General features: G+C 37.5%; 5 protein-coding genes across 5 annotated transcripts in view; 4 read left to right on the top strand and 1 right to left on the bottom strand.

Annotated features, from left to right (window-relative positions):
- LOC105836037 (cilia- and flagella-associated protein 44) overlaps positions 1–27,160 on the bottom strand; it is a 247,572-nt gene that overhangs the window by 19,536 nt on the left and 200,876 nt on the right. The window contains exons 17-19 of the mRNA XM_036295384.1: positions 25,404–25,595; positions 24,707–25,222; positions 896–1,067 (exon numbers count right to left, since the gene is read on the bottom strand). Coding sequence (XP_036151277.1) covers positions 896–1,067; positions 24,707–25,222; positions 25,404–25,595 — 880 coding nt within the window. The remainder of the gene's footprint in view (positions 1–895; positions 1,068–24,706; positions 25,223–25,403; positions 25,596–27,160) is intronic.
- On the top strand, positions 1,061–18,324 carry LOC118648880. Its single transcript, XM_036295382.1, has 2 exons — positions 1,061–1,929; positions 17,813–18,324. The coding sequence occupies exons 1-2, from the start codon at positions 1,877–1,879 to the stop codon at positions 18,147–18,149; spliced, it is 390 nt and encodes a 129-aa protein (XP_036151275.1). The 5' UTR covers positions 1,061–1,876; the 3' UTR covers positions 18,150–18,324.
- LOC118648878 lies at positions 1,926–3,862 on the top strand. Its single transcript, XM_036295380.1, has one exon. It carries the CDS (start codon positions 2,974–2,976, stop codon positions 3,853–3,855), a length of 882 nt encoding a protein of 293 aa, XP_036151273.1. The 5' UTR covers positions 1,926–2,973; the 3' UTR covers positions 3,856–3,862.
- LOC105834488 lies at positions 3,909–6,450 on the top strand. Its single transcript, XM_036295378.1, has one exon. It carries the CDS (start codon positions 3,941–3,943, stop codon positions 6,392–6,394), a length of 2,454 nt encoding a protein of 817 aa, XP_036151271.1. The 5' UTR covers positions 3,909–3,940; the 3' UTR covers positions 6,395–6,450.
- On the top strand, positions 15,248–16,435 carry LOC118648881. Its single transcript, XM_036295383.1, has one exon. The coding sequence runs from the start codon at positions 15,482–15,484 to the stop codon at positions 15,890–15,892; it is 411 nt and encodes a 136-aa protein (XP_036151276.1). The 5' UTR covers positions 15,248–15,481; the 3' UTR covers positions 15,893–16,435.

Here is a 27,160-nt window from a genome sequence, read left to right as displayed (position 1 = left end):
ACTAGCACACTTAGATGGCTATATTAACAACATCCTATATCATCGTTTAATTTTGTAGAATTCGAAATATATACAGCCGAATAAAAAGTTAATTAAGAAAGTACTCAAGCATATATACATTTGGGTGATAATGCGGTTAAGTTTAAAAAGAATGAGGAAGTATGTGTAATTAAATGTTAAAGTGTACCTTAAAAAATTTTCGAAATTATTAAAAGTAAAAATGCTTTATAACAAATTATAACAAATGTTGACTGTTGTGTTTTGTTATATTAGCATCATTATATAACAGTAGGCTACTAAAAAAATGATATCATAAATAATTACTTAATATTACAATAATAATTACATATAATTACATAATAACATAATAATTACATATACACTGAGAAAAAAATTCTAGATTCAAATAAATATTTCTTTGAATAGTGCTAATAACATATTTTATAGAAAATCAATAATATTTATTTCAAACAAGTAATATTTTCTAAATTATAGAAAACTATTACTTGTTGGCTAGCACTCAGACTGGATACAGCAAAACCAATCATAATTTAATGTTTTGATTTCTTCCTCTATCACACTCAACTTATTAAATTGAAATTGTGCTCTAACAATCGAGGTGGATAACTGTCAATTTATGTAAAAAAATCGATTTTTTAAACCGATTATATAAAAATCTCTCCTTAATTGCAATTTTGTTATTTGTGGTTTTGTTAATTTTGAATTAAATATTAACGTAGAAAGTTTAATGCACATTAATATATTTATAATAAAATAATTAAATTGTAATTGCAATTTTATTATTTTTTCATCTTATTTTATCATTTAGAATTATTTCTTAAATTATACCCGTATGTAAATTTTTCTGAATCAAATTTGAACTAGTTCTTATTACCATCTTCTTCTTTTGCTTCTTTATATTTTTTTTTCAATATTTTATTTAGAAAATTACGGAACTTATTATCGTTTACTCGATGCATGTATTCAGAAAAGATATCTTTAATCTGGTTACGTAATCTTGTAATTTCCTTGGTTTTAACGTCAATTTTATCGGTTGTCGTCTGTATCTGAAAACATTAAAATTCAATGAGCCAGTAAAGCTTTAAATTAATAGTAAAATTAATATTAATTTAGTCGCTATAGTAATTTAAATTTAGATTATTATATAATATTAACCCATTAAAGCTCACAGCTAAACTATTAATTTTGTAACAAATTTTGAGTGTATTTCCGAAAGATATACCTTCGATTTTTTTGAAACTGTGCACAGAACATAATATGTATTACATATCTAATGGATATCCTCGACAGATATTAGGGATATCCATGAATATATAGGAAATATCCATTAGACATGCTATAAATATCCAGATGTCCACAATATGCAATCTAATAAATATCCATAGGATATGTAGATCAATATCCAGTCGACATCTATAAAATATCCAGTGGATATCTACATAAATATCCACTAGATACTGCTATGGATGTCGATTGGATATTGATCTATATATCCCATGGATATTTACTAGATCTTATATTGCGGACATTTGGATATTTATAGCATGTCTAATGAATATATTTTATATATTCATGGATATCCATTAGATATGTAATACATATTACGTTGTGTGTGGGAGGATGTCATAAAAATCATCAAAAGTGGGTGAAGGCCCGTCAAGCATGCTCTGAGAGGTCCTGTAGTTACCACAGAAACACCCTCGTCGCTGGGGAAGTCTAATTTTAGACTTGTTTCTTGCACTGCGAGTGATCCTTATATAGCGTGGTTGTTGCATCTTACTTCCGAGTTGCACGCCGCTCTATCGGCGACACCGCGCACTACTCGGCTGGCGAGTGCGCGGCGACCGAATATCCAATGGATATCTTTAGTAGCTGTTTAGTGGACGTGGATATGTGGACAACACGTAAATAAGTAGTATATAGAGGAGAGTTCTGAGCCATGGGGCTCCGAGCGGGGTGCGGGGCGCGGGGAGTACTTGTAGGCGCTGCGGGGGAATGACGTCACGCGGGGAGAGGTAAGGGTCAGGATGATATCATCCGGACCTTTTAAAAAAATTCCGGTTTTATGGAGAAAAACTAATCTTATGAGATAACAATAGATTATATTGGTTATCTTTTAAAATCCATAAATTATGGGTAGAAGGCTGATATCTGTAACCTTTTTTCTCACTCTATTCATTGCGATAGTATCCGGTATGCATCAAGCATGTATGTGTGACATATATATGTATGTTTTACCATCTTACATATTTTATTAAGATGTTTATTATTATTATTATTAATGTTTATAAATATAAACAATTTCTTCGCGCCGATATTTCGGCTGCGCTTAGGTATGAAAAGGTATAGCGTTGAATTATCACTTTTAGAAACGTATACCTAAGGTGCATAGTACAAAAATGTGTACAGCACTGTTATCAGTTTTTTCATCAGACCTGGCTCGAACGTAAACTGCTTTTACGTATTATCTTTGACCGAGGTATACTGCAATTCATGTAAAAACCATATCCTCACGTTCAGGTCAAGAGATATAGACGAAATATAACTGCTTAGAAAGTGCATAGGGCTACAGTCGCTGTGAGACCTTTGAATCGAAGTATAGCAAAGAATCGAAGTAATTCTCTGAATAACGTGAAAGTAATTGATTGCTAAAAAGTGTTAAAAAGGTGTTGAAAAAAACATGGAACAATTTGATCAAGAGGAACGTGAGCTCCTGGAGCAAGCTGGCAGAGTCGCTACTCTAGTTGAATATTTTGCATGGTTACAACAATGTGATGAATTTATACAGCGGCTTGAGGAACGTAGTCGCGTCAAGCGTCCTCGAGTCACCGTCGGACAGAGACAATCGTTGGTGGCGAGGATCGCGCGACTCGAAGGTGAAAAGACGCGATTACGAAGACATTTCGAGCACGTCGGCGGTAATTACGCGAGTGATAACGAGGAAAGACTCGTATGGCGCGAGATAGATACCGCGTTTTAACTGGTGCGATAATTAACACAAATTACATCGAACCGCGACAGTTTCTCGAAGACGCAGGTGGTATAGTGATCGAGCGAGTGCGGAACGTTTTAGAAACACATGACAGTATAAAAGTGAATACCGCGTTTAACGGTAAATTCGTAACGGGTGAAAAGCGCGCTAGCAAAAGCATTACCACGAAAAATTGTGAATTATTCCGAACATTGGACTTGAACGAGTGGTACGAGCGACACATCATCGAGCCTACGTTAACGTCGCTCGAAGAGTTTCAGGAACGCGATAGCGGGTGGGCGCTTTCACGTATATTGAATTTGATTATTAATATAAATAAGTACAATCCTTTACACGCAGGGTGTTATGTGACATTGCCGCAAGAAATAATTTTGAAAAAAGCGGTAGTGAATGTAAAATCGATGGACAATGCGTGTTTTGCGTGGTCGGTGGTCGCCGCTTTACACCCTGCTAAAGAATATTCGTATCGGGAGTCATCGTATCCGCATTATACAACGGTTTTAAAGTTCGATGACATCAAGTTTCCCGTTACATTAAAGGATATTAAGAAATTTGAGAGACTCAACGATGTGTCGGTCAATGTTTACGGGATGAGAATTATCGCCTCCGTCGCACAGGTTGAGATTTATACACTACGACTCACGGACAACAAGAGGGAGAAGCATGTTAATCTTCTATACGTGGAAGATTCGCGCGAAGACAGCGTGGGACACTTTGCGTGCATCAAGAATCTATCTCGCCTAGTGAGCTCGCAAGTGAGCAAGCATAATGGGAAAAAATACATTTGTAATCGGTATGTATATTATATAAAAAATAAATACTCTCGTGTTTCTATCTCTTAAAAAAAAATTTCTATATCTTTACAGGTGCTTGCACTATTTTTCATCTTGTGAGAGGCTGCAATCACACACTGTAGACTGTCAAAAGATGAATGATTGTACCATCATATTGCCGGCGGAAAAGGACAAGTGGTTAACTTTCCGCAACGTAAACTACAAGGAGCGAGTACCCTTCATCGTCTACGCTGACCTGGAATGCGTACTGCGGAAGACACAACCTGATACGGAGCCGATGACATATGCCTATCAACAACATGAGGTATTCAGCATTGGATACTACGTGCGATGCTCGTATGACGACGCGTTATCCGTATACCGGTTTTGTCGCGATAAAGATTGTATCACATGGTTCGCCAAACAACTCGAAGAATTGGCACATCGAGTTAAATGTATTTTATCCGCTAATGTTCCCATGAAAACGTTATCAAAAGAGCAATTGGAGGCATACCGTAGCGCGACACAGTGTCATATCTGTGAAAAACCGTTTGCGCCGGATGATACACGGGTGCGTGATCATTGCCATCTGACCGGTCGTTACCGCGGTCCCGCGCATTCTTCTTGCAACTTAAATTATCAAAATGTATCGTACATACCGGTAGTCTTCCATAATTTATCCGGATACGATTCGCATTTTATTATTAAGGAAATAGCGACAATATTTAAAGGAAAAATTGACTTGTTACCCGTCACAAAAGAAAAGTACATTTCATTCACAAAGCGTGTTATAAGTACCGCGGATAAATTAGACCCGCAAAATCATATAAAGCTACGGTTTATAGACTCCTACAAATTTTTAAATACTAGTCTTGAAAAATTGGTATCATTTTTAGATAAAGAAAAATTAAAAATTGTACGTTCAAAATTTTCACACTTGTCCGATGAGGATTTCGATTTACTGACACGAAAGGGTATATTTCCGTACGAGTACGTGGATTGCGTGGATAAGCTGCAGAACACATGTTTACCACCGCGCGAATCATTTTTCAGTTCCCTGACCGATAACACAGTATCTGAAAGCGATTACGCGCACGCCGTTAATGTCTGGCATCGGTTCTCCATCCAAACTATGGGTGAATACAGCGATTTGTATTTAAAAACAGATGTTCTATTATTAGCCGACGTTTTTGAAAATTTCCGCGATAAATGTATCGAAAGTTACGGTCTCGATCCAGCGCATTATTACACTCTCCCCGGATACACGTGGGATGCGATGTTAAAATATACTAATATCACTTTTGAATTGCTTACTGACATAGACATGGTAATGTTCATCGAGCGCGGTATACGCGGTGGCTTAAGTCAATGTTCCGGCAGATACGCGCAGGCTAATAACAGATACATGCAAACGTATGATCCATTGAAACCATCGTCATACCTTATGTATTTTGACGTTAATAACTTGTACGGCTGGGCAATGTGTCAACCGTTACCATACACCGAATTTCAATGGATCGAGGACGTTTCGAATTTCAACGTAAACGCAATCGCTTCGGATTCACCCACAGGATATATTCTTGAGGTCGATCTCGAGTATCCTCGAGACCTTCACGATGCACACAGCGACCTACCCTTCTGCCCGACGCGCGATAAACCACCCGGCAAGCGTGAAAATAAACTTTTAGCAACCTTATATGAAAAGAAACGTTACGTCATCCACTACCGAAACCTGCAGCAGTGCACGCGTCACGGTCTTCGTATCGCAGAGATACACCGCGTGTTAAAATTCGCACAATCTCCATGGCTCTGCAAATACATAGAGTTAAACACGCAATTCCGAATCCGTGCAAAAAATGATTTTGAAAAAAATTTGTATAAATTGATGAATAATGCAGTATTCGGAAAAACCATGGAGAATGTGCGTAATCATGTAGACGTTAAATTATTGACGAAATGGAAGGGTCAGTATGGTGTGGAGGCAATGATTGCGAAACCCAATTTTCACAGTCGAAGTATTTTTGCCGAAAATTTAATTGCTATCGAACTCAAAAAACTTCAGGTGAAATTCTACAAACCGATCTACGTAGGCATGTGTATCTTAGATATTTCTAAAACGTGTCTATATGAATTTCACCATGAATACATGCTACCGCTGTACAAAAACAAATGTAAAGTTATGTACACCGACACCGACAGTCTCATATACCACGTCGAGTGTGAGGATATTTACAAGACAATGAAACGCGATATCGCTAAGTTTGACACAAGCGATTATCCCGTCGACAACGCGTACGGTATGCCTCTCGCGAATAAGAAAGTGCCTGGTTTAATGAAAGACGAGAACAATGGTGCAATAATGACCGAGTTCGTTGGACTTAGGGCAAAGATGTACGCATTGAAGGTGGATGGAAAGAACGATACTAAAAAGGCGAAAGGTGTAAAATGTAGTGTCGTGGCGCGTACTATTACATTTGATGATTACACACGCTGTTTAAGAGATGAGATCGAGATGACGCGTCGCCAGTCATGCATAAGATCTGTATTACACGATGTATATACAATATCCGAAACGAAAATTGCTCTAAGTCCGTACGACGACAAATAATATCTTATACCTGATTCGGTCGAGACATTGCCGTGGGGGCATTATCGGATACCTTTGTAATATTATATGTATCTTGTAGTCAATGTATTTTATATTCTACATATATTTACTAATTTTACATTTTACGTTTCATATATTTTATAATTTATATTTTACATATTTTACATTTTACACTTATTTTATAATTTTACATTTAGCGCTTCATATAATTTACCTTTTACATTTATTTTACATTTTATATTTTACGTTTTATGTAGTTTTGTAAATTTTTTATATTTTGTAATTTTTTATTTCATAATTTGCATTTTCATGCGTATTTTAGAGTAGATATGTCTAAAACTCGTAAGAATTAAGATTTTTTACATGTATTAAGGATGTATGATTGAAGGATAATAAACAAGCTTCATGTGTGTTTGTGTATGTCATAAAATGTATTTTATTTTCATATGGTTACATTATACTTTTATATAGTTGCATTGTACTTTTATATGTTTATAACAAAAAAAAACTTTTTGTACGAATCAAATTACATTTTTCTTGTCAATCCATGAATTGTGCGATCCATCGAATCCCAGCCACTTTACATAGACCTTGTCTCCCTTCCTGCGCAATATTTTCTCCACGAGATATACGTCAGGGTGAGTCGCGCGATGCAACTCATACTCGTAGAACGCTCCTGCTATAGATTTTCCTCGATAGTCCTCGAGTAGATAAGTCACGGGATTGGTATGCTGTACTTTAAGAATTTTAAACACCTCGGTTGTCCAATTTGGCGTGTAACCCTTTTCAAAGACCGTTTTGTACTTGCTCACGCGTACCGAGTCGCCCACTTTAAATTTCGCCGGACCCGCAATTTTTATAGTGTTGTACACCGTAGTCAATAGTTTTTCTGCCACAGCGGGGGTTACATCGACGGGTCGCATACCGATCGTTCGGTGTCTCCGAGTGTTGTAATTCAACACGAGGCGCGGTAACAAGTCAATCCACTTGTAATTACCGTTGAGCGTAAACATTTTCCACATGTCGTTTTTCAACGTGCGGTTAAAGCGTTCGACGACCGACGCCTTCATTATCGAGTACGTGGAATAATGATTAATGTTGTGTTTCTTCAATACTTTCTGCACATTGGCGTTGTAAAACTCCTTCCCCATATCGGTTTGTAAATTTTTCGGACGTCTTCCGCTCTCTCGAATTATTTCAGAGATAGCGTCAGCGGTCTCGCTTCCGCCCTTGCTCTTGAGAGGTACGCCCCACGCGCGTTTGCTTAATACATCGATGACAGTGAGAATATAGTGGTAGCCTCTGTTGAAACGTGAATATGGAATCATCTCGACGATATCAGCCTGCCATAGATCATCGTATCCACAAACTATGACGCGTCTTCGTGGAAAATTTCTTCTCGCCGGAGCGTGCAGTTCCTCGACGAGCTGCTGCCTCTCGGAACTAACATTGGATTTTGACGGTCTCATGTTTCGCACACAACTATCGATCGCGTAATAACATGCGATGAACTTATACTACGATTTATAGTTCGTTTTAAACGATATTTTTTATTTTTTTCTATCATCCTTCAATAGCCGTTCTTTGTCTTCCGGCACCGATCGATTAGATATGTGTTCGTAACCATTTCTAACCCGATCCATGGCTGTTCGATAACTATTCGATAATTTTTCCTGAGTCGTTCGATAGCGATCCTGTACCGTATGATAGCCGTCAGACAATCGTTCCTGAGTCGTCCGTTGTTGATTCAGGAACCGTTCGTAGTTGTTCGTTAAACGTTCGTAGCCGTCCTTTCGTCGTTCGTTGCTCATTGTTGCTGCTTCTGACGTTGATACGATGCGAGTGTCGTCGATCGACTAATTCGTTTTGGTAATGTGAGAGTTAATTTATAATAAGACCAGCCTCGCGAAGTTCCTCGATGATGGATAACATCTCGTTGCCATGTGCATTGTTATCGGCTCGATGCGAGGCTTCGAGCAATCGCAGGCGATCCACCAACTCGTTGGGATCGTCCCAGTGCACGTAATCGATCGCGTTATCATTTAACGTCATAACGTGAGGTAATCCTTTTCCAATCTTAAATTCATCTTTTAATAATGGTGCAATCACATATTTATACTTATATCCCTTGTTGCTTAATAATCGACCGTGTGAAACGTGATTTCGTTTATGCGCGTTTGTAACCAACAATATGTTTTTATACTTTCGTTTATCGTATTCCGTATAGAGGGAATCATCGGGATATCTCTTAAAGATCAGCTCGTAAAGACCCGGTGTGCCAACGTATCGCATGCCGTCGACAATTATGTTATCTTCGTTGTCCACGTCAAACTTTTTACTACCAAGCATCATTCCATCCTTGCCCAGATAAACACCGTAAACAATATCTATAATTTTCTCTTTTTCACCATAACCGCTAAGGAAATCTCCGATGTACTCTTGACCTAATGGACCAAAGTGCTGCGACAACGCTTTTACACCCTCAGGTGTTTGCAAACGATTTCGAACGATTGCTGCAAACGAATCGTTTGCAAACGAATCGTCTGCAGTTTCGAAAACATCTTCGTTCTCGAGCGACTTGGGTATCTTCGGTTGTTCAACTACCGTACGCGGCGTGGATGCTATCGCTAGCGAATCAACCGTACGCGGCGTAGATGTCATCGCTGGTGAATCTACCGCTAGCGAATCCATTGCATCCTTTAACGTATGCTGTTGCATCGATGGTAAATTTATCGCGTCGTTAAACGTATGTCGCATCGATTTGTATGATTCACTTAACGAAGGATCTACCGAAGTGTTTTTTCGTTTCCTCTTTATCTTACTCTGTATCGCATTCTTCTGAGCAAACGATGTCTCGCCGTCTACGTCATTGTCCCGCGGCTCGTCTTTTATCGCGCGCACGCCGGAATTGTCAATAATCTTTTGCAGCGGTTCGATCAATGGTTCAAAATGTCTTTTGGTCGCGATATTCTCCTCGATCCTACCGGTTTTCAAAGCGCAATATTTCTTTCGGATCGATTCGCTCGTTTTTTCAATCTCTCTAGCGATTTTCTCACGCTCGTGCATATCTTTGTTCTCAGCCATGTCGACATTCGTCCAACGTTAACGTATCGATAACGACTAACCGCTCCGTGGCACCGCAAACTCGTTAAATCCTCTTCTGTATCGTCCGTTAGTAAACGCACTGTCCTTGTCTATTACTAGAAATCCATAATCACGCTGCCAACAATCGTGACATAATTCACTGAAATCATCGTATGACATGTCGGTGTTCACATGATCGTTGTACACATGCTTCAGATTGGTACCATCCTGCTTAAACAAAATCAGCAGGTTTGCGTTGTCGCGTATAAGATGTTTTGGTATTCTCGCGTACGATTGACAGAGATAAAAGCAGTCAACGTTCGAGTGTCGACCCATTGAAAAGTATTCTCTTATGGTATCTTGCTTGTCACATGCAACGTCGTCGAAGACAAAGATTGAGTTCGGACGTGCCTCGCTTGGTGAAATTACGTCACTGTTATTGGAGAATGTAAAGTAACCGATTTCATCGATCGACGTCAACAAATTCTCCAAATATTGATATTTTGGTTGTTACAACGATTTCGAGTACACGTACACGTTCTCGAAACGTACGCCGTGCGGACTTTCTAACAAGCTTATGAGTACGTTGGTTTTACCGCAATTCGAGGGACCGCAAATGATGGCGCGTATAGTATTCGGCAACATCGTACCATGTTTACACCTCTCCCCATCATCTTTCATTAGTCGTAACTTGTCATCGTAATTTGTAACGCAAATCGTCAACGGTTGTCGCACGAATCTCATGTTCTTAGAATATGGTTACAGAGAATGATCGTACACCCTATTTATAGGTGTGCGAAGCCGCGCATCACTCAGTATCTAACATGTATCTCATACTATCACATCCCTCCAATATTCTCGACCTAAGCGCCCAGCAGTTACAATTCGTGTCAAAGATTGTTCTGTTACGCGAGTACGGCAACTATATCGATCACGTGTGGGATAAGCTTCCGGAACATTTAAAAGCGGATCAAGAGGTTCGAAGCTATCGTCGCTGTAACGAGCATTACAATCAACCGTGGCAGCAAACGCACATCGACGGCCCAGCACCGTTGATGAAGAATTGTAGCGAATGTCAGCTTTCGCGACGAACAAATCGGTAAAAAGCGGTTGCGGTCATCTGTTGAATCGCGCTATAAACGCGCTTCCTTTCGAGTTACATATCCCAGGCTATCAGTTTTGCGGGCCGGGAACGCACTTGGAAAAGCGATTAGCTAGAGGCGATCGGGGTATAAATCCGTTGGACGCGGCGTGCCGTGAACACGACATTGCATATTCTCAGAGCAACGAGCTTGCTGCCAGACACGCAGCGGACGAGATACTCGCTAACAAAGCACGAAAACGCGTAATCGCGAAAGATTCGGCTCTCGGAGAAAGAGCTGCCGCTGCTGCCGTCTGGGCAGCCATGAAAGCCAAGACAAAGATCGGTATGGGTGTGAAGAAGAAGAAGACGACGACAAAGAAAAAAAAACGTATACTTTCAGCAGCAAAACGAGGCGGTGCATTACCGATTTTACCAATATTAGGCGCACTCGGATCATTGATAGGCGGAGCGGCCAGCGTGGCAAAGGCGGTGAACGACAAGAAAGCCTCGCGACGTCAGCTTGAGGAGCTGCAGCGTCACAATCACGCGATGGAAGGTCGTGGAGTGTATCTTGCCCCGTACCAAGGTGGGCGAGGACTGTACTTCGCCCCGTACAAGTATGGAAAAGGTGTGAAACCAAAAAAAAAAACATCAAAGAAACGTTAAAAATACCCACGGGTGCGACGACGAACGTACAATTATTGCAACTGGCTATTCGTATGCGTATTCCATATTTCAGAGGAGTGTTCATGCGTAACGCGTTACCAACGAGCGGTGTGCGTCTAAATGAGAGCGGTATCGTAAACCTAGGCGATGTAACGAGTCCTGGTACTCATTGGGTAGCGTACGCAAAGAGGAAAAATCGCGTTGTGTATTTCGACAGTTTCGGCAATCTTAGACCGCCTAGAGAACTGGTGCGATACTTTGGGAACAATGTAACAACGATCGAGTATAACCAAACGTCTTACCAAACCTATGATCAGAGTATCTGTGGACAACTTTGCCTGTTATTTTTATACTCAATTTAAAGACTGACATTGCGCTGTTTAAACTCAGTATTCGTTAAAACATGTCGCTGACGCTTACGCTGAGCGGTAAAAGCAGCATCCTCGCGGCTAGATACTCTCCGGCCATAGATTTGAGTGACGACTACTACGAGCTAGGTCTAGCGATCTTTGAAACATATAACACGATACCGAACGTGAATGCTTCGAACAATAAATTTTGCTTTGGCAAAGACAACGTGGAGATTACGATTCCCGAGGGATCGTACGAGCTGCATGCCATAAACGAATTTTTGAAACGTGAAATTTTGCAAATACGTCCGCACGGTGACATCGCGATTAAAGGCAATAATGGTGGAGATGAAGACAAAGAATACCCGATAACGATTCGTGCGAACTATAATACGATGAGATGTGAGATCAAATGTGCCTATAAAATAAACTTTGGTAAACCTAACAACATCGGCTCGCTGTTGGGATTCACGTCGAAGCGTGTATTGGAACCGCGAATATGGCACGAGTCGGACGTGTCAATCAATATAATGAACGTAAACATTATTCGCGTAGAGTGCAACGTGACCGCGGGTGCGTACAGCAACGACAAAAGCGTGCACACGATACACGAGTTTTCACCGAATGTGCCGCCTGGATATAAGATCTCGGAAAGACCGTCGCAAATCATTTACCTGCCGATCATTGTGCGAAGCGTTACGGATCTAACGATACGCGTTGTCGATCAGAACGGACGATTGGTTGATTTTCGAGGAGAAGAAATCACCGTTAGATTGCACGTGCAACGACGGCTGCAACGATAACGTGAACGTAAAATGCTCGTACTGAACGCATCAGAACGGGCGAGAAGAATAAACGCAAACATCTTTACGACAAAAGCACTAACGTTACAAAAGTCATCCGATATCCCTGCTATACCTTTGGATAATATTCAGTCATCAGACTGTTCCAAGAAAAAGAGGCTTACCGTATCAAACGTTAAATTTTTTAAATCTCTAGGATTTGTGGTGCGACAATGACTAGCATTTTAAACGTTGAAGACGAGCCCATCTTTGACGATCGCATCGTCAAGATCGAGACTCACACATATAATCCGTTCGCCAACACAACGTTCGAACACAGCGATGAGATAAGAATACCTATACAACAGCAAGATTTATACACGTTACCATCTGAAAGTTTTCTATACATTGAGGGAAAACTTACGATAAAAAAACCAGCTGAAGGATCCGATGTGACATTGGGAAATAATTGCATTGCGTTCATGTTTGATGAGATTCGATACGAGCTCGACGGTGTGGAGATTGATCGCAACAGAAACGTTGGAATAACCAGCTCCCTCAAGAACTATGTAACTATGTCATCCGACAGAAGCGTAATCGCAAGGAATGCCGGCTGGGATCCATGGAATCCCCCGAACGGATATTTTAATTTTTGTGTACCACTCAACATGCTACTGGGATTTTGCGAAGATTACAGACGCGTGGTGATTAACGCTCGTCATGAGTTGATCTTGATACGCGCGCGCAACGACAACAATTGTTTAGTTGGTGAACCGGCGAGAGAGCCTGAAATTGAATTATTCAAAGTACAGTGGCGAATGCCACACGTACTGCTAAACGAGATAAATAAACTGTTGATGTTGCGTGCTCTCGAAAGTGGACGATATCTGAGCATGGCTTTTCGTTCATGGGATTTGTACGAGTTTCCGCTGTTGCAACGCACAACCCAACATTCGTGGGCCATTAAGACTGCTACTCAACTCGAAAAGCCACGATATATCATTTTCGCTCTGCAAGCCGGTCGGAAGAACGTCATGCTCGAGGACGCGAGTCGATTCGATCATTGCAAATTGACAAACGTAAAACTATATCTAAACTCGGAATGTTATCCGTATGACGATATGAATCTGGATTTTGAAAAAAATAAATGGTCGATTCTCTACGACACATACACACGTTTCTGTAAAACCTATTACGGATATGATTATCTCGAGCCGAATCAAACTGTCACAACTTTTCGGCAAAAAGGCCCGTTCGTAATCATCGATTGCTCTCGACAAAATGAATCGGTCAAAAGCGCGACCGTGGACGTGCGCTTAGAGTTTGAATGCAAAGAGAACGTACCCGCGAGCACCACCGCGTACTGTCTTATCATACACGATCGTGTGGTTCAGTACAACCCATTGACCAACGTTGTGCGCAAAATCACCTAAGTGTACCGCCATACTTTTCTCCTGAAATCAATTTGGAGACAATATATAAATCTACACTGCATCGAAGGTCGAGAGCAGTCTTCTCGATTACCTATACAGAGACACCGTCATGTCCGTATCAACGTTCGTGGACTTGCAAGGTTTTTTCGTTAGAGGAAAGTTTATTGTTAAGGAGTTTGCCGCTCTCGGAGATGGATTTGAACTCTCTCACTACATTTTTCGAAATCCCATGCCATGGCATCGGCTCAACAACGCTGACAAACGTCAGGCATCGTGGTTGCTTACGCATCATCATGGATTACAATGGAATGATGGAATAATTTCATATGACATGGCTAAGAAATTGATTACAACGACGCTGACTAAGAACGAAACATCGCCCGTCGTATACGTCAAAGGACATGATAAACAAAAATGGTTGCAAAATTTACTCCTGGATGACGCGAGAGAAGACATATACGTTGAAAATATTGAGGCACACTATGAAGATATAGGATCTTTAAACGAGATGGATGTTACGCATACCTTACGTTGTACACAACATGTGACAAATTGCGCTTTACAAAATGTATTTAAAATATCTAATTGGTGGCATTGTCGTAAATAAACATATACTCTTTATAAATATATCATTTTTTTTCTTATTATCCCCATCCTTGCAATCTGTTTACGTTATTTTTCAGGTTTTTAACGTTCTTTCACATTCTTTTACGTTTACATTTAACGTTTATTACGTTCTTTACACTTTTTAGCGTTGTTTAACGTTCTTGCACGTTTGTTCACGTTCTTGTATGTTTGTTCACGTTCGTTCACGTTTTTTTCACGTACGTTTCACGTTAGTTCACGTTCTTTTACGTTTTACATTTAACGTTTATTACGTTCTTTACGTTTTTTTTTCACATACGTTTAACGTTCGTTCACGTTTATGTACGTACGTGAAACGAACGTAAATAAACGTGAACGTTAAACGTATGTGAAAAAAACGTAAAGAACGTAATAAACGTTAAATGTAAAACGTAAAAGAACGTGAACTAACGTGAAACGTACGTGAAAAAAACGTGAACGAACGTTAAACATACGTTTCACGTTCGTTCACGTTTTACACTTGACGTTTTTAATGTTCTTGTACGTTTATTTACATTCTCTTAGCATTTTTTTACTTTTGAATCGAAACATGTTATGACATGTTCGAGATTATTTCCCGAAGGGAGGATATTAAATTTCAATATTTGTCTCTCCCTCTCTTTGAAAAATTTTTCCCTCTCTTTGAAGAATTTTTCCCTCTTAAAAAAAAATTCCCCCTCTATCGTAACTGGTAAGTCAGACTATTTTTCATACGATCAGTATTGTATGAACTACTCGAACGAAATGTTCTCCGCCAAAGAAAGCAGCAGCAGTGGTATGAAACGTTGTTACGATACTATGTCGTGTGAGAAGAAATGTGACGCGTAAGTTTGATTTTTGTAAACTCTTATTTTTCAACATTTATATTATTACTTGTAAAATATTACTTTTATATTATTTGCTTTTTCTACAGTACTTTGTTGGAGCGTCGCGCGGTTCGCATACTAAGCAGGCGATACCCGCTAACAAATACATGGTACAAATATCTTGAGATTGGCATCAATGTTGGTCCACCTAGTTACGTGGAGATATCCATAGGAGATCATCGAGGGAACGAACTGATAATGTCTTTCGAAACGTGGAAGGGACTCTACGAGCAGCGACTAAACGTTCTCAATCTCCTTCGGACTAATTACAAAGACGCAAACAACTTCATAAACGTTGGACCGTTAACGGCTAGAATTTGTGTGATCAACGACGCCAACTTTATACGTTTAGAATCTAACAACGTACGCATGGTAATGACTGAGCCGACCATACACCGTATGTTCGAGCTTGATGATTGTATCGAATTAACGTTTGATCGACTACTTAAAATCGTCGATAATGTCGACATACAGTTTACGCGGTTCTCCAATATCGCGTCCAACGTAACAAATCCTGATCAAATACCTAACGCGATACGCACCAGTGACACTTTTGATAAACATCGGCTCGTCGATTGTGAGCTCCTAGCTTTAGCATTTAATATGTAAGAAAAATTATTACACCTCTTTATATGTATAAATATAAAAAAATAAATATTTGTAAAACTTATATTACCTATTTTTTTCTTTATTTCATATATCTTTTTTTCCTTAATAAAAAAATATCGCAAATGAGAGCGTACACAATGAGTGAGTGAGCGAGTGAGAGCGTGTAAAGATGGTGGCGTACGGGTGGGAGCGAGAGCGTATGATGAGTGCAAGTGAGAGCGAGAGCGTGTAAAGATGGTGGCGTACGGGTGGGAGCGAGAGCGTGTGATGAGTGCGAGTGCGAGTGAGAGCGTGCGATGGGTAAAAGCGATGAGTGAGAGCAAGAGCATGCGAGGAATGAGGGTGAGAGAGCGAACGAGAAATATTGTTGGATGGGAAAGTGAAACTTGCATTTCATATATATTTAATACATATATTTTTTTTAATAATACATTATTTAATAATTAAATTCAAGTATATATATTTTGTTAATTCCAAAACTTCATGATTTTTTATCCATTAACGGGTGGCATTCCAAATAATTGATCCCATACATCTGTCAATCCATATTCTCCATACGCATGGCTGGGAAAAAAATAAATTATTAATTAATCTCTTAATTTAACATTTTATATATATACTTTAAATATATATCTAAAAAAAAACTTACTTGATCAAGTTGTCCTTTTCTTTTTTTTACAACGTCTTTTTACTGTGTGCACACTGGGCACATATTGCATGGAATTAGGACGAACATAGGCTGTCTGCAATTCGAACAATATTTGCTATCCAGCCTACCGAACGCGTCAGTTACATGCTTGCGAAAGGCATGCATTATTTGGAAATCTGTATCTGCTATTCGCATTATACACTCAGCACATGCTGAATAAGTGCCTCCTGTTGTATAATAAAAATATATCGCACAATGTTTTGTACGCAAACATATCGTACTTATTTCTGCGTGTGTTAGATGTTTCTCGAGAGTATCGTTAAATGCTTCACTGTGATCACTAGCATAATTGCTGTCCTCGGATATTACGCTTTCTTCATCCTCATCGTCCATCACATCCTCAAAGTTAACATCCATAATGTCGTCAGCATCGTCCACGATGACATCTTCCTCGTTATCTTGAACATTATCCACGATGTCTATCACATTATCCACGTCATCCTCGATATCTATCACCATTGCATCGTTCGCGATATCAATTACTTCCGCGTTATTCAGAGCCATTTTTTGGGAATTACTTCGATTCTTTGCGTCAAAGGTCTCACACTGACTGTAACCCTATGCACTTTCTAAGCAGTTATATTTCGTCTATATCTCTTGACCTGAACGTGAGGATATGGTTTTTACATGAATTTTTCGGTTAAGAGTAATACGTAAAAGCAGTTTACGTTCGAGCCAGGTCTGATGAAAAAAACTGATAACATTGTTGTACACATTTTTGTACTATGCACCTTAGGTAGACGTTTCTAAAAGTCGTGATTCAACGCTATACCTTTTCATACCTAAGCGCAGCCAAAATATCGGCGCGAAGAAATTGTTTATATTTATAAACATTAATAATAATAATAATAAACATCTTAATAAAATATGTGAGATAATCAAACATATATATATTTATATATATGTCACACATGCTTGATGCATACCGGATACTATCACAATGAATAGAGTGAGAAAAAAGGTTACAGATATCAGCCTTCTACCCATAATTTATGGATTTTAAAAGATAACCAATATAATCTATTGTTATCTCATAAGATTAGTTTTTCTCCATAAAACCGGAATTTTTTTAAAAGGTCCGGATGATATCATCCTGACCCTTACCTCTCCCCGCGTGACGTCATTCCCCCGCAGCGCCTACAAGTACTCCCCGCGCCCCGCACCCCGCTCGGAGCCCCATGGCTCAGAACCCTCCTCTATATACTACTTAAATATCTAATGGATATTCTTGGTAGCTATTTGGTGGACGTGGATATGTGGACAACGCGTGGATATCTAATAGATATCTTTGGTAGCTATTTGGTGGACGTGGATATGTGGACAACGCGTGGATATCTAATAGATGTCCTTGGTAGCTATTTGGTGGATGTGGATATGTGGACAACGCGTGGATATCTAATAGATATCCTTGGTAGCTTTTTGGTGGACGTGAATATGTGGATAACGCATGAATATCTAATAGATATCCTTGGTAGCTATTTGATGGACATGGATATGTGGACAACGCATGGATATCTAATGGATAGCTGTTTGGACATAGATATGTAGATAATGTGTGCATATCCATTAGATATCCCTGCTAGTTATTCAGAAGATATAGATATTTAAGACATCTATTAGATGTCTACTAGTTATCCATAGTAGATATGGACATCATATAGATATGTAGATATTTATTAGATATCTATTAGATATTTTGTTCTGTGTGGGTGTATTCTTACGTATTTTGGCGCGCTGATTACGAATATGATAGTGAAAATTGGTGCAAATTTCATGGCGGAAACCATAAAAAAACCATAAAAATTACGGTTTTTTTCTATTTATTTCCGCAGTTGTAAGAATTTCAAAAAATACTTCAGATAAAAGTTGTAGATATTATCGAAATACATATTTCATGCCCCGTTGAAAAGATGACATGAAAATCCAGATGGTTATCCACATGTATGTGGATTCCCATAGATTTTAGCAAGGTCCACTTACACTCTCCATCCTGCTTAGAGCGAAATGACGTCCACGCTTGTACTGTACCACGTAGGTTTGCGACGTGGATTTCCAGGATGCCCCTATCGGCGGGGTGGGTGCGGGAGGGGGGCGAAGCCCCTCCTTGCGCGTGTGCGTGTGTGTGTGGCTACAGCGAAGAAGTGTCGATTGATTTGTATTGGATGAGTTATATGAAGTTTTGAAATTTAACATCGTTTTTCTTAAAAACTATTATTTTTATGGCAAAAATCAATAGAACATAAAATGTGTATTTTGATGAGATCTTTTATCTGAATTATTTTTCGAAATTTCCATTATTTATAGAAATAAATGGAAAAAATCGTAATTTTTTATGGTTTCCGCCATGAAAATTAAATTTGCGCCAATTTTCACTATCGTATTTGTAATCAACGTGCCAAGATACGTAAGAATACAGTTTCAAAAAAATCAGAGGTATGTCGATCGTTTTCGAAAGTTTATCCCAAATTTTGAAGCAAATTTTGCAACAAATTGTTAAAAATTGATTACAATAAAGAACTGATTATATCAGTCGATGTTTCGGAAAAAGTTGTGGAAGAAACACACATAACTCTTTTTACTCGTTTTTTGTTAATACAAAGAAATAAATATAATGATTTATTGAAACTCTCCCTGGTGAAAATGTAAAATCGGAGCATAAGTCGAATATAAAGGAAGAGTAATAAAAGCGTTAACAAACCTTCTACGAAGCGTAAATTGAAACAATAAAATGTAAAAGAAGTGTTAACGCTCCTTTTACATTTCAATGTTTCAATTTACGCTTCGTAGAAGATTTGTTAACGCTTCTATTATTCTCCCTTTACATTTGACTTACGCTCTTACTCTCCCTTTACATTCAACTTACGCTCTGATTTTACATTTTTACCAGGGCTAACTTTTATTGTAACTAGTCCTTTAAAATAGCTAAGCCACTGTGAAAATAATTGTAGGAAATAGGATTGGAGCTTAAGGGGATGCTGAAGTTATCTGTTTTACCCACAAAAAGATAGTAATTTTTGTTTAACAATATCTTTTTATTTCTTTTATAGATTTGAAAATCCTTTTCCAGAATAAGAGAATACGCATTGCTATCAGTCTGTGAAGTGGAATTTCCTCCAAAAACGAGAAAAAATTGTTAATTTGCTGTCACATCATAACAATGTTTGCTTAATATAGAAGATCTACAGTTTGTACCTACGAAATTCGTATTCACAGACTAGTAGACGATGAGAACAAATAGTGTCGAGTTTCGAAAATTAGATTTTAGTGCCTAATTGAGACGAAATTGTGAAACGAAAATTTAGGTTACATACGCGTAAAAAGTCAATAAGTAGAGCAATAAAAAAAAATCTTTTTTGTCCTCGATATAAAGTCCAATTCACAGATGGATATTAATATGTGTACTTTAGTTCTGGAAAAGAATTTTCAAATTTATAAAAGAGATATATAAGAAATCTCATTAATAATGTGCATGAATGACTCTACATTATCGACCTCGATCAAGTTTGAGAGGCAGTCCAGCATCGCCTTAAAAAATTATTATTGACATAAAATATACTACGCAAAATTCAATTTTGCCACAAATTGTTTTAAATAAATTGTTTGTGAAAAATGACTGTAAAAAATAACTTCTGTATCGATTGGCGTAATCAATTCTTTGTAGTCAATTTTTGTTGATAATAATTTGTTACAAAATTGATTTTTTCAAAATGTTAAATAAAAAGTTATGTCAATAGTTTTTATGTTTCGGTGTTCCATCCCTGACGCATGTCTAAAAGACATTGAAAAGACGTCTTAAAAGAGACGTCTCTAAAGCCTTGTGTCTACGATCCAACTTGGTCCAAGTTGGATGCCAAAATGCCAAGTTGGATATAAAAGTTACTAGAAAATTACTAACATTTGCAATAATTTTCTAGTAGTTTTTATATTTGGCATCCAACTTGGATCAAGTTCTCGGATCGTGGACATAAGGTTTAAGACATTGCCAAAAAGACATCTTTAAGAGGACTTTTGGTAATTTCTGAAAGACATCCTCTTTTAAGACATCGAAAAGACATCTTAAAAGAGATGTCTTTAAGACGTTACCGAAAAGACGTCTTTAAGACAACTTTTAGTAAAAAATCTAATGCACATGTTTTTTTTAAGATCCTGAGATAATAGGTTAATTTTATGACAGCTGTCAATATGATACATACGTATTGTGTAACGTGTAGTTATACATTTATTATATAATATTTTATTATAATTATACTTGTGCAATTGTGCAAATAATGAGCACATATAATTTGCGTGTATTAATTACCGATAATGCCGTGGTATCAATTACGCTGCTGTGTATTCTCTTTTCGGTGGGCAGATATTGCATACGGTTTTAATTTGAAATAACTTTCTTTGTCTTCTTAAAAAATATTATATAAAATATTAACACAATTACTACCCACACAGCACACTTTATCCTGAGGATATTCAAAATTATCCCAGACAGACGAAGGCGATCCCATGAATATCCCAGTGAGTAGCACTCGGGATATCCTACAAACATATCTTAAAATATCGTAAAGTATCTTAAGATATCATATGATACCCTATTAATATATTTCAATGTCCCAAAAAATATCTTAAAATATTATAAGATATCATAAAATATTCTATTAATATTTTACGATATCCTATTACATTTAAATAATATCCCATCATATCTTTTATCAAGAGCGTCCGAAATGGCAACGTTCGAAATGGCCGCGCGTAAATTTGACCACGTTCGGAATGGCCACGGGAAATATTGTACGGAGTTCAATTTGCCCACGTTCAAAACGGCCACGTCCGAAACGGCCACGTTCGAAATGGCCACGTTCAAAATGGCCACGTATGTTTTACTTGATTTCTAATACAATGCACATGGGTTAGCGACTTGGACGAAGTAGGTGCGGGAGGGCCGAGGGCCCCCCTTGCCCCCCCCCGCGCGCGCGCGCGCGCGCGCGTGTGTGTGTGTGTAAAGCATTCTCTGCACCACATGGGCTTGCGACTTTCCACGCAGAACAAGATGCTCGTTAAAATACGTATGTAGATATTTATATATCTGCAGTGAGAAATAGTACATCGAATCGACATCGATTCGACATCAAAATCATCATTTCGATGTCGATTCGACGTCGAATTAGTGTCGAATTCATTATCGTTTCCTGCTGGGTTTCTCAATTGATATTTATGCTTTTTTGCATGGCTTGTGCTAGACAGAGCATGCGCTTGTGACTAAGAAGCATGAGGATATGACCGTTGCGCATGCTCAAGTAAAATATACGTGGCCATTTCGAACGTGGTCGTTCCGAACGTGGCCGTTTCGAACGTGGCCATTCCGAACGTGGCCATTTCGAACGTGGACGTTTCGGAAGTGGGCAAATTGAACTCCGTGCAATATTTCCTGTGGCTATTCCGAACATGGTCATTTCGGATGTGGCCGTTTCGAACGTGGGCAAATTGAACTTCGTGCAATATTTCCCGTGGCCATTTCGAACGTGGCCATTTCAAAAGTGGTTACAATTTACGCGTGGCCATTTTGAACGTGGGCAAATTATATCCACTCCTTTTATCTCTACAATTAATGGAGCATAAATCAAGTGTAAAAGTAATGTGAATTATAATGTAATAAATGAGTGACAAAAGCGTAAATTAAATCTCTAAGAAACGTAGATTAAAACAGAACATAAAGAAAGTACACTTATCGAAACAATGTGGCATATATTAATAATACTAAAAAATTATAAAAAATAACATTAAAAATTTTTTTTGATTTTATACGAACAGAGCAAAAACAGATTTTTTAATAAGTTATTCCACATGCTATTTTGCGCGCATATGTAAAAATGAATAAAAAAACTGTAAAACTTTATATTTATTAAAAATATAAGTTATCTATACATGTTTTATCCTTCTGACAACATCTATTGTAATTATCTAGAACAAATATGTATGCATAAACAAGAAGTGTTTATGGATCATCACGAGGCCTCAGGATGCGTACGATCTTCGAAGTCAAGCAACATCGGCAATAGTTGACACTTGGGTGATCGTTTTTTTAGATATAGAGATTAAACATGCTTTAATAGGTACGACTGTGGCTTGGCTGAAACATGTTCTATAATCTTCTTCCTCTTACAAAATTACCGTAGAAATAATTAGAATTTTTTATTTTTTGTTCGTTTTTTTCAATTCTTAGAAACTTTTAAAAATACTTAGAAATATTAAAAAATTTTCTAAATTAATCAGAATTTTTCATTTTTTTAAATTTTCCAAGAAACGTTTTAATTTTTATAAAAAATCGGAACATTTATCAGAAATCTTGAAAAAAATCTAAAAAATTCTGTGAAATTTTTTCACTAGAATGTATTACGATATCTCAGGAAATCCCTTGGACATCCTCTGAATATCGTTTGAGATATCTACTGTAAGACCCTTGATTTCTAACTTCTGGTTCAGAGATTCCGCTGGTGGTTGGAATCCCTTTTTATTACCGCAATCCAGCCGCAACGTCTCTGTCCTCAGGCGGTCCTGTGCCTGTTGCCCGATTCGTCCGTTCCTCCGTTCAATCGCGGAGCACGCTGCGCACACGTGCCCACCGATTCACCCTCGAAATTAGTGCGGGGGCGGGACAAGTTAGACAAATAACTAGACGTAATTAGAATTACTGTAACCGTACGTAACTTTTTATTTTCAGGTACAAGAAATTAAACTATTTTGGACTAACAATGAGACAGATATCACGGTAACCGCGGGACTACCACCGAACTCCACCACAGTTCGAACGAGAGTCAAATCGGTGGACATTTGTGCATTCCTTGGATATCCCTTGGATATCTCAGGCGGTAGATATCTAACGCAGATATCTAACGATGTTGCGATATCCCAAAATGATATCTCAGTGACATCCCTAGGATAAAGTGTGCTGTGTGGGTATAATATCTTGATACATATATATCATTAATAATATATTTTGCACATAGATCTTTGTAATAAAAATAAGTTATTTTGGAGTTATATAAAAATAAGTTATTTGGTGGTTTTGTTAGCAGGTGCGGACAGTAAAATGTTATATCTGTAATAAAACGGTATTTCGAGATTGAGCGTTTAGTATTTTGTTCTCAAGGTCTTGCCAAGTCAGCTATGATGGGTGAGTCTATGAGGGCCAAAAGTTTGTTTGAAGATATTGTTGTTAAAAGTAAAATAAGTAGACGAAAGAATAAATTTGATTGCATTGATGAAGCTATCTACAGGTATGGGTGTGTTGTTTTCAATGTAAGTCCATCTGTTAGCAATGCTATGTAATGCAAGAATCTGAGGAACGTTTGTGAAAAGAGAAGATACATCCAGCGACAATAGTATGTGTGTAGATAGAAATTTTGAAGTCAAAGAGTGCGTCGTACAATTTATTTTGAAGAGGACTTTGTATTAGTCGAAACCTAATATTCTGAGAGTAATTGTTTTATTTCGTATAATTTCTATTAGACAAGTTTTACTCATTAATGTCTTTTTAATAAAGTACATATTATTTTGAATCAGCTCGTTTATTGGCCCTTTTTATATTATTATTTGCTAAGATTAAGAATTTAGAAAAAAAGATTCTTTTTTAAAAAGCAGATTCTTTTATACAATCAAGATTTGAACAAAAATGAAAAGAATAAAGAGCGATTATCAATAACAAAAATAATTTACATTTGAAAAATAATAAAAAAAATTTTTTGTTATTGACATAAAAGTGTCTTTTGCTCTCTTCATTTGTGTGTACTCTAATTGTGTAAAACAATTGGCAATTCTGTAAAGTTAATTCAAATATATTTTCTAATAAAAAATGTTGATAATTAGTTTTAATCCCCAGAAATGTTCTAGACAAATTAATTTTAAATAATTAATTTAATATTACAATTAAATTAATTTTAATTTTAATAATTTAAATTTTTAAATTTAATTTAATCGTCCGACATAATTATTTTCAGATCTGTATTTGGTCTAATTTTCATATTTCTACTTTAGCAAAATTATTTTCTCCGCATATATGCGCATCTTTTCTTATACATGTCTGCAAAGAAAAAAGTAGATAAAATACAACTAACTTTCTGCTTCACTGCTGCTACTTCTTCTGAGCTACGATTAACTTGGTCATGCAATATATTCTCCATTGTCTCGAATTCTTTCAAAATAATATATTCCTGACGGAGCGTTAATAAGAATAAATTAAGGTTGACATTTTCAGCGACAATATCCAACCTATCGCGTTCCAATTTGTCTAACTTCCTGTCTATATTTTCGCAGCTGATTTGTACATGTCTTAATATGTTGTCCTGCTCGTACATTTTGCGTAGCATGCGAAAAGATTTCATCTCCCGTTCCCATAGACTTTCGACATCGTCTCTCAAATGAAGTAATTTTATGTTATCTTGGACTGCGGGTTGAATTTTAATCTTTTTTTCTGCAACGGAGAACGATCCATTGGAAGTTTGTGTGTTTTCCGAAAATTTTTCATCTAAAAGCAACACTTCGTATTCTTCGTCTGGACAAGTAAATGTCTGCTCCGGTAAAATTAATGTTGTTCCTCTCTGTTTATCTACTTTTAATGTATATTCCTCGATCTACGTATGTGGCAAAAATTAAAGTATATTCTTACATATATATCCACAATATAATTTAAACATTATGCTTTACACTTTTAACTTTTCTTATTTTACTAATAAAATTGTTAATATAATTTATTAATAATAATTACTATTATTAATATTTTATAAAATATTAAAGTAATATTATTATTATTACCTTTTTCTCGAGAAATTCTATATCAATATTTACCGTAGGTATAATTGGCAAAGGTTTTACGCTTTTCAATGGTATTTCAGCATGAATCTTTTTAAGTGTTTTTATGAAATAAAGTACTTCCGTGTGCAAGTGCTCCTTTTCTGTTCTCACAGTTTTCAATTTCGTGTTGAAAATTTCTTGCTGATAGTAAAGCTGCAGATATCATAAAAATATTTTATAAGTAATAAAAATTTAGTACAGAAAATTAAAAAAGTTAAGTAATTAAATATAAGTACAAATTAAAGAAGAGTGTTGAAACAGAGCGATAGCGTAAGTTAAAGACCTATAATAAAAGATTCGCCAATGGCGAACACAATTTTGATTGGTCACTTGAGTCACGTGGTTTATTCGCCATTGCGTATCTACGCTGGGCGAAGGAGAGGGGAGAGTGCTCTGTGCTGAGCAGCATAGGTTAAAGGAATGTGTCAGAAATTATTAGGTAATTCAATCTCTGCACTCTCGAGGGTCACTATATTTTGACGATACACTCAGGAAGAACAAGAAAAATTAAATTTGCAGCTGTTATATGACTGCGTACAACTTGGAGCAGGTTCGCATTGTTTACTATCTCCACTACTCTAGCCCCAGGCCCCAGCCCCCATCCAGTATGGGTACAAGATGGTGGATAGGAATCATGGTGGGGGGTCATTGGCGAATCTTTTATTATAGGTCTTTAGCGTAAGTCTTTGTGTCTTTTTCTAACACGCAATTTGGTGAGAATGTAAGAGGAGAACTCCTCTCCATCACTCTCTGTGGTATGTGTGTGTGTGTGTGTGTGTGTGTGTGATTGATTGATATTTATTAGTTTTCTTAGCTATTTAAAATACATTAAGTAACTTAAAGGGTTAGTGGCAGTCAGTAACTTTGAAAAAAATCGATTTTTCAATTTTGTTATTCCCAAAAAGTAGGACATTTCAAGAATATTCCCTGAAAGTTTCAAGCTAATCTGATGAAAAGGGACGGAATTATAGAGCTGTAACGATTGCTCTGTTCGGAGCAGGTAGCCCAGCGCACCGGCGGCAGCTGCTCTCTGCTTTTGTTAGGAATACTAGTATGTGTGTATATCTGCGGAGGGGTCATATACTATACTTGTATACATACAAGTAATGTATAAGTTTATACTTGTGTTAGAATATGTTTTGAATCAGCTGTGATACGAAATCCTAGTCGAAATTTACAAAGACCTTCAGTATAGCTTCTCACTTCGAGCAGAGCAGATCAGTTATTTTTTACAAGTACACGATGCCACGTAATACCATAGGAATTAGTTGTGGCCCTAACTTTACATTCAACTTACGCACCGATTTTACATTTTCACCAGGGCGGAGTCCCTGATCGAAGGATTTTTTATTTCTTTATATACATTTTTTTAATGTCAAAACAAATGCTTCTTTTTTAGGTAAAAATTTAGTTTTTACTTCCAATGTCCACTATTTTGTTTCCAATTAATTTTTTCCAAAATCCTTCGATCAGGGACCCGCTAAACTAATATATTTTCTAAATTAATTCGTATTTTTGTTTAGATAATCCAGTCTTGAGAAATTTTGCTCACCGCAAACCACCTTTTTTAAAAGGCCGTCCACGCCATTGGCTGTTATGGCTAAACAAATAAACATTTTTGCGTGAAAATTTTTGTACACATTCTTTAAAACTTACTCTATAATATATTAAAATTGTTTTCATTAACCTTTAGAGGACGGGACTGGTCCCAAAAGCGA

This window comes from Monomorium pharaonis, chromosome 1 (assembly GCF_013373865.1).
Source record: "Monomorium pharaonis isolate MP-MQ-018 chromosome 1, ASM1337386v2, whole genome shotgun sequence".
In the NCBI taxonomy this organism is placed as follows: domain Eukaryota; kingdom Metazoa; phylum Arthropoda; class Insecta; order Hymenoptera; family Formicidae; genus Monomorium; species Monomorium pharaonis.
This window is presented reverse-complemented; position numbering and strand designations above follow the sequence as displayed.